At 44.2% G+C, this 17,420-nt stretch overlaps 1 protein-coding gene across 1 annotated transcript in view; it reads right to left on the bottom strand.

Annotated features, from left to right (window-relative positions):
• Positions 1–17,420, bottom strand: part of LOC126236878 (zwei Ig domain protein zig-8-like) — a 216,570-nt gene that overhangs the window by 47,624 nt on the left and 151,526 nt on the right. Inside the window, exon 4 of the mRNA XM_049946506.1 lies at positions 8,744–8,871. Within this exon, the coding sequence (XP_049802463.1) occupies positions 8,744–8,871 (128 nt within the window). The remainder of the gene's footprint in view (positions 1–8,743; positions 8,872–17,420) is intronic.

Below are 17,420 nucleotides of genomic sequence, written 5' to 3'. Positions count from 1 at the left end.
TTCGAATATTTTCACCAGTTTACAATTTCGAACGCTTCTTCTCTGAAGAAGATATCGAGAAGGAGGAGGAAAAACCGAAAAGCGTTGGAGTACTATATCTCCTTGATACTTAAATCATTAACGACAGCAGACGTTAGAAATATTCGAATGGTTAAGGACTCTAAATGGAGAATGGAGGTATCAGTTGTAGTCTTGAGGAATGAAGTTGGTTAGAATGAACCAATCAGCAAACACTAGAGGCAGGGTTTTGGTGAAGTAGGCATCCTATTCTGTCTCTCACAATCGTTACTATTTGTTTGTAGTTGCTGTATTGATAACAATTTATAATGTGGATGCTATTAGTTTTCATTATCTGTAAGAAGATAACATTTTTATTCATTTGATGGCTTTTTAGTGTTAATAATTTTTGTGGCTCTTCTCCATAGCTACCTCTATTGTTTATATATTTTTTTCTTTTCTTTAATCCCCGAAGTCCATTCACAATTACAGCTGAAAATGCTCCAAGTAAGTGTCACGAATTTCTTTTTTGTTTTGTGTATTGAGGTGGTTGTTTACTTAAAACGTACTCATATATCTGAATGTTTGCTTAGTTACTGCATTTTTTCTTTCAAAACCTGGCGAACTTCTATTGTCACCTGTTATGATAATTACCAAATAGCAAAATTTATTAACCTGCATTATAATTTTGTTTTCTATCTTAATCTCTGCCCTTATTTGACTGTTCTATTAATCTGTCACCATTACTTTAGTTTCGTTTGTGTTTATTTTCCGCTTGTCATTGTCCAAAGCATCATCAGAAAAATATTTGACATGTACTTGTCACAGCCTGCATCAGAAACAGAATACAATTTGTCTTGTGACCATTGATTTTGAAACCCTTGGTCTCACTTTTCATTGTTTGTTTCACGTATTGTGTAAACAAAGTTAAGAGGTGTGGAGGGAGAGAGAAGAAAACCTTGTCGTAAATCTCTTCTCATCGTAGGCTCTTTCTGTCACTGATATTTGTTTCTGTTCTATTTCTCTCTCTTTTTTTCTTTTTTAGTTTAAAGCTAATTTTATGTCTTACATTTCGGCAAATTTATTCAATTTTCCAACTAGCTCCTTCCAGTACAGTCTATCAAAGTGTCCTCTACGTCATTCAGTAGGGGATACTTTTTCCTGTTCACCTTAGTTCTTCTTCTGTGATCATCTGTGGCATCCCTTCCTACATCTAGACTGACCTTAAGTTAAATGTTGGTATAGATTTAGTCAATGTCTGACAATACAGATTAAAATTCTTGAGGTGCAGCTTAGTGATGCCAAGATTATATAATCTGAACAGTCCCTGGTATTTCTCCTCTTGGGTAAGGTAACTGTTTCATATTTTATCAACCCCACTGGTGACGTTGCTCCATCCCCACAGTAGAATAACCATGTAACATCAACATGATATAAAGCTGATCCCTCCATGAAACGAAAATAAGATTGATTTTGTTTGAACTTTTAACGAATTACGAGGGCAGTCCGTGGTGTCATACGCATATGTGGGAGTAAGAATGTGCCAGTACTTGAATTCTAACGATACCTACTGAGTTGTGAAACATTTCGCAGATTGTGGAACATTTATTGAATACTCGGCAACAGAAACCGTTTTATGAAACACTTCTATGATTCAATTTATAAAAGTGCTAATGAATTTTAATTTCCCTAAACACAGAGGATAGTCAGTGCTACATAAAACGAATTTCCAAATATTTTAAATTTAGTGCACTCACCGTGAAGTATCCAGATAAACGAAAAATATAATAGTAAAGTTGAATATAGAAGACCAACGGTTTTGTTTTCCAACGGTTTGTGGTAAGTTTTAAGTTTGTATGGGCGAGGTTTGGATGCAGAGAGAAACGTCGCCTGGAGGAAGTACAAACAATTTGGGGCACGAAAACTTCTGTTTCACTTTCCCTTAGCCATAACTTTAGGACGTGATAAACATCATCGTTTATTGTCTAATGATTTGCTCTTTGGAAACAACGAGTGGCCAGAAAAGGCATCCGTTACGGTATATAGGAGGCGGTATACGTGAAGCACGCGTACAAAGAAAAGTGAACCCATTCGCTTGACTTGTTTCGCAAAGAAAGCCTGTCTGGCCAATCCTACACCAGGCTTGTCTTCCACAGGTAAATATCACGTGCATTTTCTGACCAACATGTTCGATCTACATAACACAGCTCCACACTATACCTTTATACCGTTACCGTTTTGCAAGAGAATTAATTAGTTTCACGTTCCTCGGGCTTGACACTTCCGATCACAAGCAAGTGAGAAAAATTACACACAGCTTGTTCATTCATTTCCGAATCATATTTATTGGAACATCTGAGGACTGTATTTCGAAAAAATGGGTACTCAGAGTGGCAGAGTCAACGTGCTCTCCGCCCAACCACTGCAGCACAACCTGTTGAGATGGATGAAGTCACGAGGGAGGAGGTAGGCACTGCATTTATTCCATACACAGGCGCACTCTCGGGGAAAATAGCCCGCATTCTGAAGAAACACCGGGTCGGAACTGTGTTTTGTCCTCCGAATAAAACCCGTGCACTGGTGGGGAGCGCCAAAGATGACCTCGGTTTGAGGAAGGCCGGCGTGTACCAGATTCCGTGTCAATGTGGCAAGTCGTATATTGGTCAGACGATGCGTACCGTCGAGGATCGAAGCCGTGAACACCAGAGGCACACTCGACTGATGTATCCGAGCAAGTCGGCGGTCGCTGAACATTGTTTGTCGGAAAATCACGCTATGGAGTGTGACCGCACGAGGATTCTGGTACAGACGTCGAGATACTGGGACAGCGTTGTTAGAGAGGCCATCGAAATTCGCACCAATGACGACCTCATAAACCGTGACTGTGGCTATAATCTTAGCAAGGCTTGGGAACCAGCGATTGGGTTAATCAAGAGTAAATCGAGCAAACGTATAGTTGTGACGACCACGGTGGACAGAGCCATCACACCGACGTCATCTCAGACGCCGTCGCAATTTGTTCCACCGCGCGACCGTGGCGCGGGGCGCGGACGGCGGAGGGAGCGCGCCGCGGGCGGAGGGTATTTAAATCGGCCGCCACCGCGACCGAACCCAGTTCCCTCTGAGCAGCCATAGCGTACGGATCTCCGTGCCGGCACGTTCACAGGAGCTTAGTCCGTCAGTTCACCTGATGATGGCTACATGTATGATCGCCGAAATATTGTGTCCGTTGGACACTATAGACCGGCAGCACACCCGTGGACCTTTTGATTATCAAATACGCCGGGAGAAACTCAAGAATCACATCATACACCTTTACGGGGAGCACATCATACACCTTTACGGGGAGGAGATGTATCGCAGCATGAAGAAATTTGAAAAGTTGCGCCACCGTAGATGTCGTTTGCTAAGTACTCTTGCCTTTCTATAGAGATGTCGTTCCGAGAATGTTGATCCAAATTTTGCTAAGGTTATGCATCACATCGATTCTGCAGCAGCTAAGAGAATCAAGAAACGAGCCAGCCTCGCATTGGTACGTGAGAGAGTGCAATTCACCCGCCGGAGCCTTTATCTCACAGGAATTACTCAAACTACATTTGCAACTGGCTAGTAAGTTCACTTCTTTTTACTGGGATTGGATTGATGGTGTCACCTGGGTGTCAGCTGATTCCGCCCATAAGAAGGCTACGGGACGTCTAACAGCTAAGTTCTCACGTCTCCTTGACAAACCACATCTGCAGGTTCCGTGCAAGACTGTCATCAATGTGAGTGGCATGGTGTTGAGTGATGCTGCGGTCTCGGTTTTGCAGAAAGGTCTCAACTTCGCTCCCACCCCCAAGTTCACTCCGGTCGCAGAAATTGTTAGTGCTGTTGAACAGGTTGCAGCTCGACTTCCGCCAGAATCAGCCGAGGAAATACGTCGTGAAACTTGTCGTGCGTTGACGAAATCCAAGCCGATGAAGTCAAATATCAGAAGTAAAGAGAGGGCAGCCATTCGTGATCTGAGGGAGCGCTCTGAAATTGTTGTCTTACCGGCTGACAAAGGCAATGCTACAGTTGTTGTCTCCCATAAGGACTACACTGATAAGATGCAGAGCCTGCTAAATGACGATTCCTACCGGAAGATCAGCGTTGACCCTACAAAGAAGCTGGAGAACAAGACGAGGGCGCTTCTCAAGGACGCAGATTCACCGGGGGGTGAGGCTAAGAAATTGTAACCCCAAGGTCCGGTACCGCCTAGACTATATGGACTCCCGAAGGTTCACAAAGAGGGCGTACCATTACGCCCCATTGTCAGCAACATCAGGGCACCTACATATTTGTTGGCCAAATACCTGACGGGAATATTAAGTCCTTATGTGGGTAAATGCCCTCATCACATCCGTAATTCCGTGGATTTTGTTAAACGCCTTGATAGCTTCAGGTTGGATGAGTCAGATATCATGGTGAGTTTTGACGTCGTTTCCTTGTTTACGAGGGTACCCCTGCGAGAGTCACTAGAATTGATTAGTCAGAAGTTTGACGAGAAGGCCACTGAACTTTTTAGGCATGTCTTGACTTCCACGTACTTTCTTTTTAATGGAAAATACTACGAACAAACGGAGGGAGTCGCCCTGGGTAGCCCACTCTCACCGGTGGTAGCGAATTTGTACATGGAGAACTTCGAGGAGGAAGCCCTGTCGTCATCCGTATGGAAACCCACGTGCTTTTTCCGTTACGGGGACGACACGTTCGTCATCTGGCCACATGGTATGGATAAACTCCTTGACTTCCTTACACATCTAAACTCCATACACCCCAACATCAAATTCACTATGGAGACTGAAACGGAGGGTAAATTACCTTTCCTTGACGTCTTGGTCAAGAGAAGGGCTGACGGCACCCTAGGTCATGTGGTGTATCGGAAGACAACGCACACTGATCTGTATTTGCACGCAGACAGCTGCCACCACCCTTCACAGAGGAATTGGGTACTTAAAACTCTAGTACATAGGGCGCGCACTATCTCTGACGCAGAGAGTCTACCCCAGGATTGGAACATCTGAGAACTGTATTTCGAAAAAATGGGTACTCAGAGTGGCACATTCAACGTGCTCTCCGCCCAACCACTGCAGCACAACCTGTTGAGATGGATGAAGTCACGAGGGAGGAGGTAGGCACTGCATTTATTCCATACACAGGCGCACTCTCGGGGAAAATAGCCCGCATTCTGAAGAAACACCGGGTCGGAACTGTGTTTTGTCCTCCGAATAAAACCCGTGCACTGGTGGGGAGCGCCAAAGATGACCTCGGTCTGAGGAAGGCCGGCGTGTACCAGATTCCGTGTCAATGTGGCAAGTCGTATATTGGTCAGACGATGCGTACCGTCGAGGATCGATGCCGTGAACACAAGAGGCACACTCGACTGATGTATCCGAGCAAGTCGGCCGTCGCTGAACATTGTTTGTCGGAAAATCACGCTATGGAGTATGTCCGCACGAGGATTCTGGTACAGACGTCGAGATACTGGGACAGCGTTGTTAGAGAGGCCATCGAAATTCGCACCAATGACGACCTCATAAACCGTGACTGTGGCTATAATCTTAGCAAGGCTTGGGAACCAGCGATTGGGTTAATCAAGAGTAAATCGAGCAAACGTATAATTGTGACAACCACGGCGGACAGAGCCATCACACCGACGTCATCTCAGACGCCGTCGCAATCTGTTCCACCGCGCGACCATGGTGCGGGGCGTGGACGGCGGAGGGAGCGCGCGGTGAGGGGAGGGTATTTAAATCGGCCGCCGCCGCGACCGAACCCAGTTCCCTCTGAGCAGCCATAGCGTACGGATCTCCGTGCCGGCACGTTCACAGGAGCTCAGTCCGTCAGTTCACCTGATGATGGCGACATGTATGATCGACGAAATATTGTGCCTGTTGGACACTATAGACCGGCAGCACACCCGTGGATATTTTGCTCATATTTACATCGTTCGATATTGTGTACATATTATGTGCATGTTGTATATTCCAAGGAAATGAGCTCATAATATCCAAGATAGTATTATATCTCGGTTGAATAAGTGTAGGGCAACGTTGTCCGTCGGAGAACGAAAATCTCCTCCATGAAATTCGACACGGATTCTGCAATCAGAGATCTTCTGACACTCAGTTCGCTCTGATCCTTCACGAGACCCATAGTGCAGTAGACGACGTTGCCCAGGTTGATGCCGTGTTCCTTGACTTTAGGAAGACGTTTGACACAGTCCATCTGAGCCGTTTGGCGAAAAATACACTCCAGGAAATGGAAAAAAGAACACATTGACACCGGTGTGTCAGACCCACCATACTTGCTCCGGACACTGCGAGAGGGCTGTACAAGCAATGATCACACGCACGGCACAGCGGACACACCAAGAACCGCGGTGTTGGCCGTCGAATGGCGCTAGCTGCGCAGCATTTGTGCACCGCCGCCGTCAGTGACAGCCAGTTTGCCGTGGCATACGGAGCTCCATCGCAGTCTTTAACACTGGTAGCATGCCGCGACAGCGTGGACGTGAACCGTATGTGCAGTTGACGGACTTTGAGCGAGGGCGTATAGTGGGCATGCGGGAGGCCGGGTGGACGTACCGCCGAATTGCTCAACACGTGGGGCGTGAGGTCTCCACAGTACATCGATGTTGTCGCCAGTGGTGGCGGAAGGTGCACGTGCCCGTCGACCTGGGACCGGACCGCAGCGACGCACGGATGCACGCCAAGACCGTAGGATCCTACGCAGTGCCGTAGGGGACCGCACCGCCACTTCCCAGCAAATTAGGGACACTGTTGCTCCTGGGGTATCGGCGAGGACCATTCGCAACCGTCTCCATGAAGCTGGGCTACGGTCCCGCACACCGTTAGGCCGTCTTCCGCTCACGCCCCAACATCGTGCAGCCCGCCTCCAGTGGTGTCGCGACAGGCGTGAATGGAGGGACGAATGGAGACGTGTCGTCTTCAGCGATGAGAGTCGCTTCTGCCTTGGTGCCAATGATGGTCGTATGCGTGTTTGGCGCCGTGCAGGTGAGCGCCACAATCAGGACTGCATACGACCGAGGCACACAGGGCCAACACCCGGCATCATGGTGTGGGGAGCGATCTCCTACACTGGCCGTACACCACTGGTGATCGTCGAGGGGACACTGAATAGTGCACGGTACATCCAAACCGTCATCGAACCCATCGTTCTACCATTCCTAGACCGGCAAGGGAACTTGCTGTTCCAACAGGACAATGCACGTCCGCATGTATCCCGTGCCACCCAACGTGCTCTAGGAGGTGTAAGTCAACTACCCTGGCCAGAAAGATCTCCGGATCTGTCCCCCATTGAGCATGTTTGGTAGTGGATGAAGCGTCGTCTCACGCGGTCTGCACGTCCAGCACGAACGCTGGTCCAACTGAGGCGCCAGGTGGAAATGGCATGGCAAGCCGTTCCACAGGACTACATCCAGCATCTCTACGATCGTCTCCATGGGAGAATAGCAGCCTGCATTGCTGCGAAAGTTGGATATACACTGTACTATTGCCGACATTGTGCATGCTCTGTTGCCTGTGTCTATGTGCCTGTGGTTCTGTCAGTGTGATCATGTGATGTATCTGACCCCAGGAATGTGTCAATAAAGTTTCCCCTTCCTGGGACAATGAATTCTCGGTGTTCTTATTTCAATTTCCAGGAGTGTATATGAGTAGGAGAAGCAGACAGCAGACTGATATCCATAAGGTGAATCTTAGGGAAATGGGTCCCGGCGGAGTTTCGAGTCCTCCCTCGGGCATGGGTGTGTTTGTTTGTTCTTAGGATAATTTGGGTTAAGTAGTGTGTAAGGTTAGGGACTGATGACCCTAGCAGTTACGTCCCATAAGATTTCACACACATTTGGACATTTCTTTGGGAAATGTAACTCATGTACAAAGGAAGTGACTTACAATGCGCTTCCTCGACCGATTCTTGAATCCTGTTCGTCAATATGGGATCCAAACCAAGTAGGACAGATAGAAAAGATAGGGAAATTCCAACGAAGAACGGAGCGTTTTGTCACGGGATCGTTTAGTCGGCGTGAGATGCGGAGAAACTCCGGTGTTAGACGTTGCAGGCCAGGCGTTATGCATCACGGAGAGGTTCACTATTGAAATTTCAAGAGAGCACATTCAGGGCGGAATCGGACAAGTTATTATTTTCTCCCACATAAATTTCGCGAAGTAGCCAAGAAGGGAAAATTCGAGAAAGTGCAGCCAACACAGTGGCTACTGACAATAATTCTTCCCACGTGCCATTCACAAGTGGATCAAGGTAGGGGGAATCAATTACTGGTGGCAGAAACACTCTCTCCACACGCCGTTAGATGGCTAGCGGACTACGATGCAGATGGCAATTTTCGTGTTCCTACCATAATGTCAAGCATTTTTAACGACAGTGGTCATACTGTGCTAAAATATTTAAGTTTTTGATTGTATATCCTGAGTAAGGAAACTTTAATAGTATTGGCTTCATAAGAAACTATTACTTAATAACGCTCCATAAATGTTCACCATTGGTTATATAATACGCAGCACAAAGGATCTACCACTAATAAGTGGCAGGAGCCCACAGCATACAAAATAAACAGGCTATCTAAATCCTGGAAAAAACAAGGTCTTGAAAATTATATCTGTTGGACTTTGTAAAGCAGTAAGGCAAACTTGAACAACTGTGATGTTACACAGAAAATTCTGTATTTAAAGACAACTGCTCCCACCTGACCATTGTGTCGCCAGAGGACGCCCGTCGGAGGCTCCGGGGCGAACGAGACAAGGCAGGTCAGATTGATGGTGCTGCCCGCGTTGATGAACAAGTCCGGTTCCCCGACAATCTCCGTCAGCGGCTCTGGAAAGACCACAGCCTCAACAGACATGACCATGAGAGTTTGTTTTCATATAAAAGATGGATCCGCTGTAACATTTTGGCACCAGCTGTGAGGTACCGAGAAGCAGTAGTTTTGTTAAAAAAGAAAAATAAAAAATAATTCTATGTATTTATATTTAATGGTGTACAACGAAATTAAAAAGTATGTAGATAGATAATGCACAAAACGACATAACACGAAAAATCAGAACTGGTGAACAGAATCATTAAAGAATTACATAAGGAGAGCGGAAAACAAAGGACATTTAACTTTGGCAGGAGATAGAGTGGAGGAAGAAGAAACTAGCGAACGTCGTCAAAGATTCGAAAATATATCGCGAATTAGTTGATAAATGTGTGATCGGGTGATGCTGATGTGAGGAAGGACGTGCCGATGCTGCTATGCATAACTAAAGAGACGTTGCAATTTGCTTTCCTCCTTAGCTTATCGTTAAAAAATTGTTAATCATTTAATGAAGCACTAAATAACTTGAAATCTGGACATACGTATTTGCACATTTGCATCATATGAGGCACCAGTATCTTGATTTTTAACAGGCAGAGATGTATGATAGCACGAAAACCTCATCTCATTGTACGGCACAACAAATCGTACAACAGTTGTAAACCGAACCACTGACCGATGGCTTGAGAAAGAATGCGTCCTGCATGTCGTGTTTATAACAGCGCTGCACGGAACATTTTAGTTAGAGCGAGCAATGTCAGCAGACGTTTCACGTCTCATTTCCAAAGCTGTAAATCGAGGAAATTCCTGATCAACATATCTGTGGACTCTGGATTTGAAGAGCAGAGAACAATTTCTCAAACGGTGGCTTGCACCAATATACAAGCGCATTGGTCAGTAGATAGACGCTTGAAGGAGTGTGGTATCTTTGTGGCACCGCTAGGCGTTAGAGACTACTTGCAGATATCAGGCTTCAGGAACTTCATAGCATGTCAGCAGATGCAAGACAAGCACTTTTCAAGAACAGTCCTTGTAGCTGAATTAGTCTGTTTTACAGGGGAGGTTATAGTGAGTTCTCATAATATGAACCATTGGGCACAATACTGCTGCAGAGGCTAGACTTCAGTAGAAATACGATGAGTCATAAAATTTTTGAAGAACATTGTTTTCCACCAACGAAGTCTATTTCTGTGGAGAGAGTTCAGTGATTTCTCACAATATCAAAGAGTGACTGGAAGATAACTCAATTACGATTATATACCGTACGGTCTGGAAGTCTGTTTCGGTATTACTCCTCATTATCTTACATGTATTTCTTGAATGGCTCTTTGCTGTAATTATTAGATGAAATTAGTTTGGCTCATTGTATTAAACGTGGTTCGTCTCCCGCTCACCTCTCCACTACAGGGCCACGTAAGGTAAATAGTTACATTTATTTAAAATGGATTTATTGTGGAGGTATTGGGTTGACATCAGTAAGACCGGCCCATAACAACTGAGTTCTCTCTAAGAAGTCATCTAAAATCCCTAACGTACGAGAGCCATTTTGCTGAGGCAAAGGACAAAAGACCGATGACACTACGTGAAAGGAAACATAAATGATGAATGTTGTAGAGCAATAAATTCATGGCCGTCATTTTTAACATCAACAATGAAATGCCAAATCAGCATCAGGTCTTACGTTTATAGGCAATTTTCAGTTTTTTTTCTCCTACTCGTTTCGTGTAACTTAAGTTTCGATATTCGTATTTTGTACTTTAGTGAACGGACATGGAAACTAAATTTTTCGCAATTGACAGTATGTCCCTCATCAAGTAATTTTTTCTATCGATAATGATCTGAATTCTAGTATCAATCGAGATCATGGAGGACGCAATGCTGCCAGAATCTGTTATTGCGTTGTAAACACAGCAAAGTAGAGCTCTCACGCCAGACTTCGTCGTTGGATAGGACGGACTGTTGCAGGACAATGGCCGATCACATCCGCTGATTTGACTACTCTTCATTTTTTTCTGTGGGGAGCACTGAAAGATGCGGTCTATCATGAAGCACCCACTACACCAACTGATCTGCGCTATTATATACCCAGAGTACTTTCATCTGCTCGTCGATCACTCGAACGGCGATTGCAGATGTGCCCTGCAGTCGTTGGTAAACAATTTGAGCACATGCTTAAGTGAAAACTACGTGTCGTTAATTAATGTATTTATTTTGCTAATGACATGTCGTAATTCATTCTGAATAAAACGTTAAGTTTAACTTAAAGCGAATTCCGACTAATTAGAGTTTCGAATAGTATCTATAGAAGCATTTATTCATCTACAAGTGTTCAAGGGCCTCCAGACAAACACAGGTTAGGTTTTTTTCCGAATCTAAGAAACTTTGGCACAGTAGTTAATTTTCCGTGAATAGGGTTGTTCAATCACTAAGATGTATTAACCACTTCGACAAGTCAGCTGTAATGGAAGGGGTCGGGGAGGGGTGGGGATGGGGGTGAAGAGGAGGAGATACGGGGTTTAATGGAAAACTGCTTGACGTTACTGTAGCTGTTTTGGCAAAAACCTGGAAACGTACAGACATGTGAAATAATTTTCCTAACCCTTACAAGATGATGAGCTAGAATCTAGCATAAGCTGCGTATACGAAAGTCATAGACGACACTGTGTCTGTTTCTTATGGCAAATGAAGTCTTGACTACATCCACATCTACGTGAGCACTGCAAATCACACTTAAATGCTGGCAGAGGATTCACTAAAGCACTTTCCCATTAACTCTCTATTAGACCACTCCTGAACAGCGGGCGAGAAAAAGGAATACCTGTACCTTCCAGTACGAGCTCTGATTTCCCTTGTTTTGTTGTCGTTTCTCCCTACGTACGTCGACATCAATAGAATATTTTCACATTTCGAGGAGAAAGATAGTGACTGAAATTTCTTCAGAAGATCCTGCCGCAACGAGGACCGCTTTTGATTTAATGATGACCACCCAAAATCCTGTATCATGTCCGTGAAATTCTCTTCCCTACTTCTCGATGATACAAAACGTGCTGTCCTTCTTTGAACATTGTCAATGTTCCCCGTTAATCCTATCTCGTAAGGATCGAACATCATTCGGTATTACTCGAAAAGAGGAAGGATAAGCGGGTTGTAGGGAGTCACTTTAGCAGGTCTATTGCATCTTTTACGTGTCCTGCCAGTGAATCGCATTCTTTGGTTCACGTACCCCAGAACATTTTCTGTGAGTTATTTCCAATAAGAGCACTTCGTAACTGAAATTCCCAGGTATTGTCGAATTTAAGGCCTTTAAATTTGACTGACTTATAGTGTAATAGAAGTTTAACGGATGTCTTTCAGCACTCATTTGCATGACCTCACACTTTCCATTTTTATGTTCAATTGCCAGTTTTGGCACCACGCAGATACCTTATGTAAATCGTTAGCAATTGATCTCCTGATGACTTTACTAGACTAGACGACATCATCTGCACACAACCTAAGACGGCTGCTCAGATTTCCTCCCAAATCGTTTATATCGATAAGGGACAGCAGAGGGCCTATAGCTACACTGTGTGATCAGAAGTATCCCGACACCCCCAAAACCATACGTTTGTCATATTAGGTGCATTGTGCTGCCACCTACTGCCAGGTATTCCATATCAGCGACCTCAGTAGTCACTAGAAATAGTGAGAGAACAGAATGGGACGCTCCGCGGAACTCCCGGACTTCGAACGTGATCACGTGATTGGGTGTCACTTATGCCATACGTCTGTACCCGAGATTTCAACACTCCTAAACATCCCTAGGTCCACTGTTTCCGATGTGATAGTGAAGTGGAAACGTGGAGGGACACGTACAGCACAATACCGTACTGGCCGACCTCGTCTGTTGACTGACAGGGACCACCGACAATTGAAGAGGGTCGTAATGAGTAAGAGGCAGACCTCTATACAGACCATTACACAGGAATTCCCAACTGCATCAGGATCCACCGCAAGTACTATGACAGTGAGGCGGGAAGTGAGAAAACATGCATTTCATGATCGAGCGGCTGCTAATAAGCCACACATCACGCCGGTAAATGCCAAACGGCACCCCGCTTGGTGTAAGGAGCGTAAACATTGGACGATTGAAAAGTGGAAAAACGTTTTATGGAGTGACGAATCACGGTACACAATGTGGCGATCCGATGGCAGGTTGTGGGTATGGCGAATGCCCGATGAACATCTGCCAGCGCCTGTCGTGCCAACAGTAAAATTTGGAGGCGATGGTGCTATGGTGTGGTCGTGATTTTCATGAAAGGGCTTGCAGACTTTGTTGTTTTGCATGGCACTATCACAGCACAGGCCTGCGTTGATGTTTAAGCACCTTCTTGCTTCACACTGTTGAAGAGCAATTCGGTGATGGCAACTGCATCTTTCAACTCGATCTAGCAGCTGTTCGTAATGCACGGCCTGTAGCGAGGTGGTTACTCAATAAGATCCCTCTAATGGAGTGGCATGCACAGAGTCCTGACTGAATCTGTAGAACACCTTTGGGATGTTTTGGAACGCCGACTTCGTGTCAAGCCTCACCGATCGACCTCGATACCTCTCCTCAGTGCAGCACTCCGTGAACAATGGGCTACTGTTACCCAAGAAACAATCTAGCACCTGACTGAACAAATGCCTGCGAGGTTGGAAACTGTCATCAAGGCTAAGGCTGGGCCACCACCTTACTGAATTCCAGCATTACCGATGGAGGGCGCCACGAACTTGTAAGTCATTTTGAGCCAGGAGTTCGAATATTTTCGATCACATAGTGTACCTTGGGGACGCCAGAGATAACTCTTGTTTCACTCGACAACTGCCCGTCAATTACTAAGAACTGTGACCTCTCAGACAGGAAATCACGAATCCAGTCGCATAACGGATACAATATTCCGTAAGCACTCAATTTGATTGGGAGCGTCGAAAGCTCGCCCAAAACCTAGCAATACGAAATCAATTTGATATCCCATGTCGATAGTACTCTACACTTCGTATTAGTAAAGAGGTAGTTGTGTTTTAAAGAACTATGTTTCCTAAATCCTTGTGGACTATTCCTCAATAGACATCTTCGAGGTAATTAATATTGTTCGAACACAATATTTGTTCCTAAATCCAGCTGCATGATGACGTTAATAATATGACCCTGTAATTTAGTGAATTACTCCAGTTGATTTTCTTGAGTATTGGTAACACCTTTGCAACTTTTCAGTCTTTATGTAAGTCTATTTTGTCAAGCGAGCGGTTGCATGTGGTTGTTATGTATGAAGCTGCTGCATCAGCATTGTCTGAAAGGAACCTAACTGGTATACAAGCTAGACCAGAGACTTGATTTAATTAAGTGATTTAAGTTGCTCCACTACTTCGAGGATATCTATGAATAAGTCGCAGAAGTGATTCGAATTAAGGACCATTTACTTCGTGTTCATTGGTGAAGGAATTTCGGAAATATGTGTTCAGTAACTCTGTCTAGTAGCGCTGTCAACGATAGCGTTTCCATTATTATCTGCAGAGAAAGCATTGATTGTGTCTTGCCGCTTGCATATTTTATATACGAACAGAATCTCTGCAAGATTTCAAGATAAAAATTCGTTGTGGAAGCTATTATAAGCATCAAGTCAGATTAAACTTCGAGCTTCTGTAAAAGATTCCCAATTGTGAGGGTTTTGCGTTCGTTTAATTTTTGCATGCTTTCTTCATCGTTTCTGCAACAGCGTTCTGACCTATTTTGTGTACCATGAGGGATCTGCTCCATCTTTGTTAATTTATTTGGTATAAATCTCTCAACTGCTGTCGATAGTATTTCTGTGAATTCAAGCCATATCTGGTCTACAATTACATTGCTAATTTTTAAGGAGTGAAGACTGCCCCTCAGGAAAGCATCAAGGGAATTTTTATCCGCTTTTCCGAATACGCATATTTATCTTTTATTCTTCGTGGATTTGGGAGTTATGGTATTCATTATCGGTATTAAAACTCCGTGTTCACTAATCCCTGTACTCGCTTTTATGCTTATTAGCTCAGGATTATTTGTTGCAAGAGGTCAAGTGTGTTTCCGCAACCAGTTAAAATATTCGATTGGGCCTAGGTCGAGCGTGTTATCACGACGGTTTACTGTTCGAGCGGGATTATGAACAAATCGCTCGCAATAATTTACAGAGAATGCGTTTAACGCGATTTCAGATGATGTTTTATGTTTACAGGTGAGTTGGAACGCCTATCTCGAAAATGTTAAGTTTAGTGACTTGGCTCCCCTGTATTTCGGGAACTACTGTAGCCACTGACATGAAACTTTTACAGGACATTAAACTGTATGTTCTGAGTCTACTGAACTACAATAATTGCATTTCAGCCACTTCTTTGGGAAATACAATTTTTTAATTACGAGGTTAATATTGTGTGTACTTTTTAGGATGTTATTCTAAATAAATTTAATTATACGTAATATTATGTTCTTCTTTTAGTGCAGTGGACTCAGGATATGTATGTTATTACTCCCTGAAAATTCGAATACTCTACTCGAAGTGGTTTCTGAGATTTAGGGTGAAATACAACAGGAAATGTAAATTTTCAGGAACGGTTTGTAAAGTTTAAAAAGACTGTAACTCTCTTAATATGTGCTTAAATTTTTATTTTCGGTGACTCAGAAGCACCCCGCACCATACTGTATATCATTCTCTGGATCTTCTTCCAAGTGTTTTCTTCTTTTCCTGTTTTTTCTGGACTCCTTAGTGGCCAACTGTCCTGCATACTCGGCTTTATCAATGCAAACCTTGTCCATCCGTTCAAGCCGGCCGGGGTGGCCAAACGATTCTAGGCGCTACAGTCTGGAACCGCGTGACGACTACGGTCGCAGGTTCGAATCCTGCCTCGGGCATGGATGTGTGTGATGTCCTTAGGTTAGTTAGCTTTAAGTAGTTCTACTTTCTAGGGGACTGATGACCTCAGAAGTTAAGTCCAATAGTGCTCAGAGCCATTTGAACCATCCGTTCAAGTTCTCTGATGCAGTTTGTTCCAGCATTAATTCACATATGCAGTAACACTTTCACCCTACCAATGTTGCCATCTTGAAAAGCAATAAGAGCATCACTGACACCCCACCTCCCTTTAGTGTCTTTATAACAACAAAAACGTTTTTTGGTCAGCGAGTCCATATAACATTATTCAACGACTCATTGGGATTTTGAGTCTGGCCATGCAGACATTTCTTCATTAATTCAAGATTTTCCAGGTCTCTGTAAATAAGTTTTATGATATCCATGACTGCTGCTGGGATGGAATGTTGATAGCTGCATAATCTTCTTGAGTACTGGGCATTCTGGCAATTGCATCATGAATCAGGTCCGGGAGGGAAAAGGTGGTGTACTAATTTTTCATCAGTTTACAGTCTATGGATAAATGCAGCCCATACTGCCTGATTCATTTCCAACAAATCCTCAGTATTATTTCTAATGGCCATCCAATAATACAGCTGTTGTTAATCGATCATTTTGCCTGTCTGGGACTAGTGTAATTGGTTAATACAAACCATACAAAAATGCACAGAAGTATGCTTTTTAACACAAACCTACGTTTTTTTAAATGGAACACCGTTAGTTTTGTTGGTACATCTGAACATATAAACAAATGCGTAATCAGTGCCGTTTGTTGCGGTAATTGCAAATTTTATAATGAGATAAAAATCCAAATATGTGAAAAAAAAATTCCGCTCTAACTCCCCTTAAATATGTATTTTCGCCAACATATCGAGGGTAAATTAAACTCACCAACTACTATAATTGTAACAATTGGGCTAGTGTTTCAACAGACACATTAGACTCAAGTTTCCTTGGCAGCTTCCAGCAACTGTATCACCCGAGCTGGGAGGCTAGTAGGAAGATCCAATTATTATTTTATTCCGGATGCCAAGAATCATCTCTACCAACAGTATCTCACAGGAAATACTTACTTCAATTTCGCTACAAGATAAAATACGCCTAACAACAACAAACACGGCACCACCAGCTGTGTTTATATTATCCTTTCTGAATAACGTTAGGTCCTTTTAAAAAATTTCAGCTGAACTTCTCTGGCTTTAGCCAGCTTTCCAGTACCAATAATGATATGAGCATCAGTACTTTCTATTAGCGCTCGAAACCTTGGTATTTTCCCAGCACAGCTTCGACAATTTACAACTGTTGGACCGATCTACGTTTTTTCTTTGTTCGACACACATCCTTTGAGACTGCAGTCCTGTAACCTAAGAAACCGCTCGATCCACGCCACACGGCGCCCGCTACCCGTGTACGCGCCTCCTGCGTGTAATTTAGCGGAACCCGAAACGCATCCAGCTCCGGCGCAAGATGAGGAATTTACAACCGACACGGCCACATAACCGTCTGACAATAGGTTCTGTCGACTATGCTGCAAACTGTGAGCTCTGATTTCATCTCGCAAGCGAGAATGTCAGCCTATAGCACTTCAAGGAGCTGTTCGCAGCGAAACAGAATCTCTTTCGACCGGAAGTAACATACGCTACTGGTACTGCCATGAACCGCCACCT

Source organism: Schistocerca nitens, chromosome 1 (genome assembly GCF_023898315.1).
Source record: "Schistocerca nitens isolate TAMUIC-IGC-003100 chromosome 1, iqSchNite1.1, whole genome shotgun sequence".
In the NCBI taxonomy this organism is placed as follows: Eukaryota; Metazoa; Arthropoda; class Insecta; order Orthoptera; family Acrididae; genus Schistocerca; species Schistocerca nitens.
This window is presented reverse-complemented; position numbering and strand designations above follow the sequence as displayed.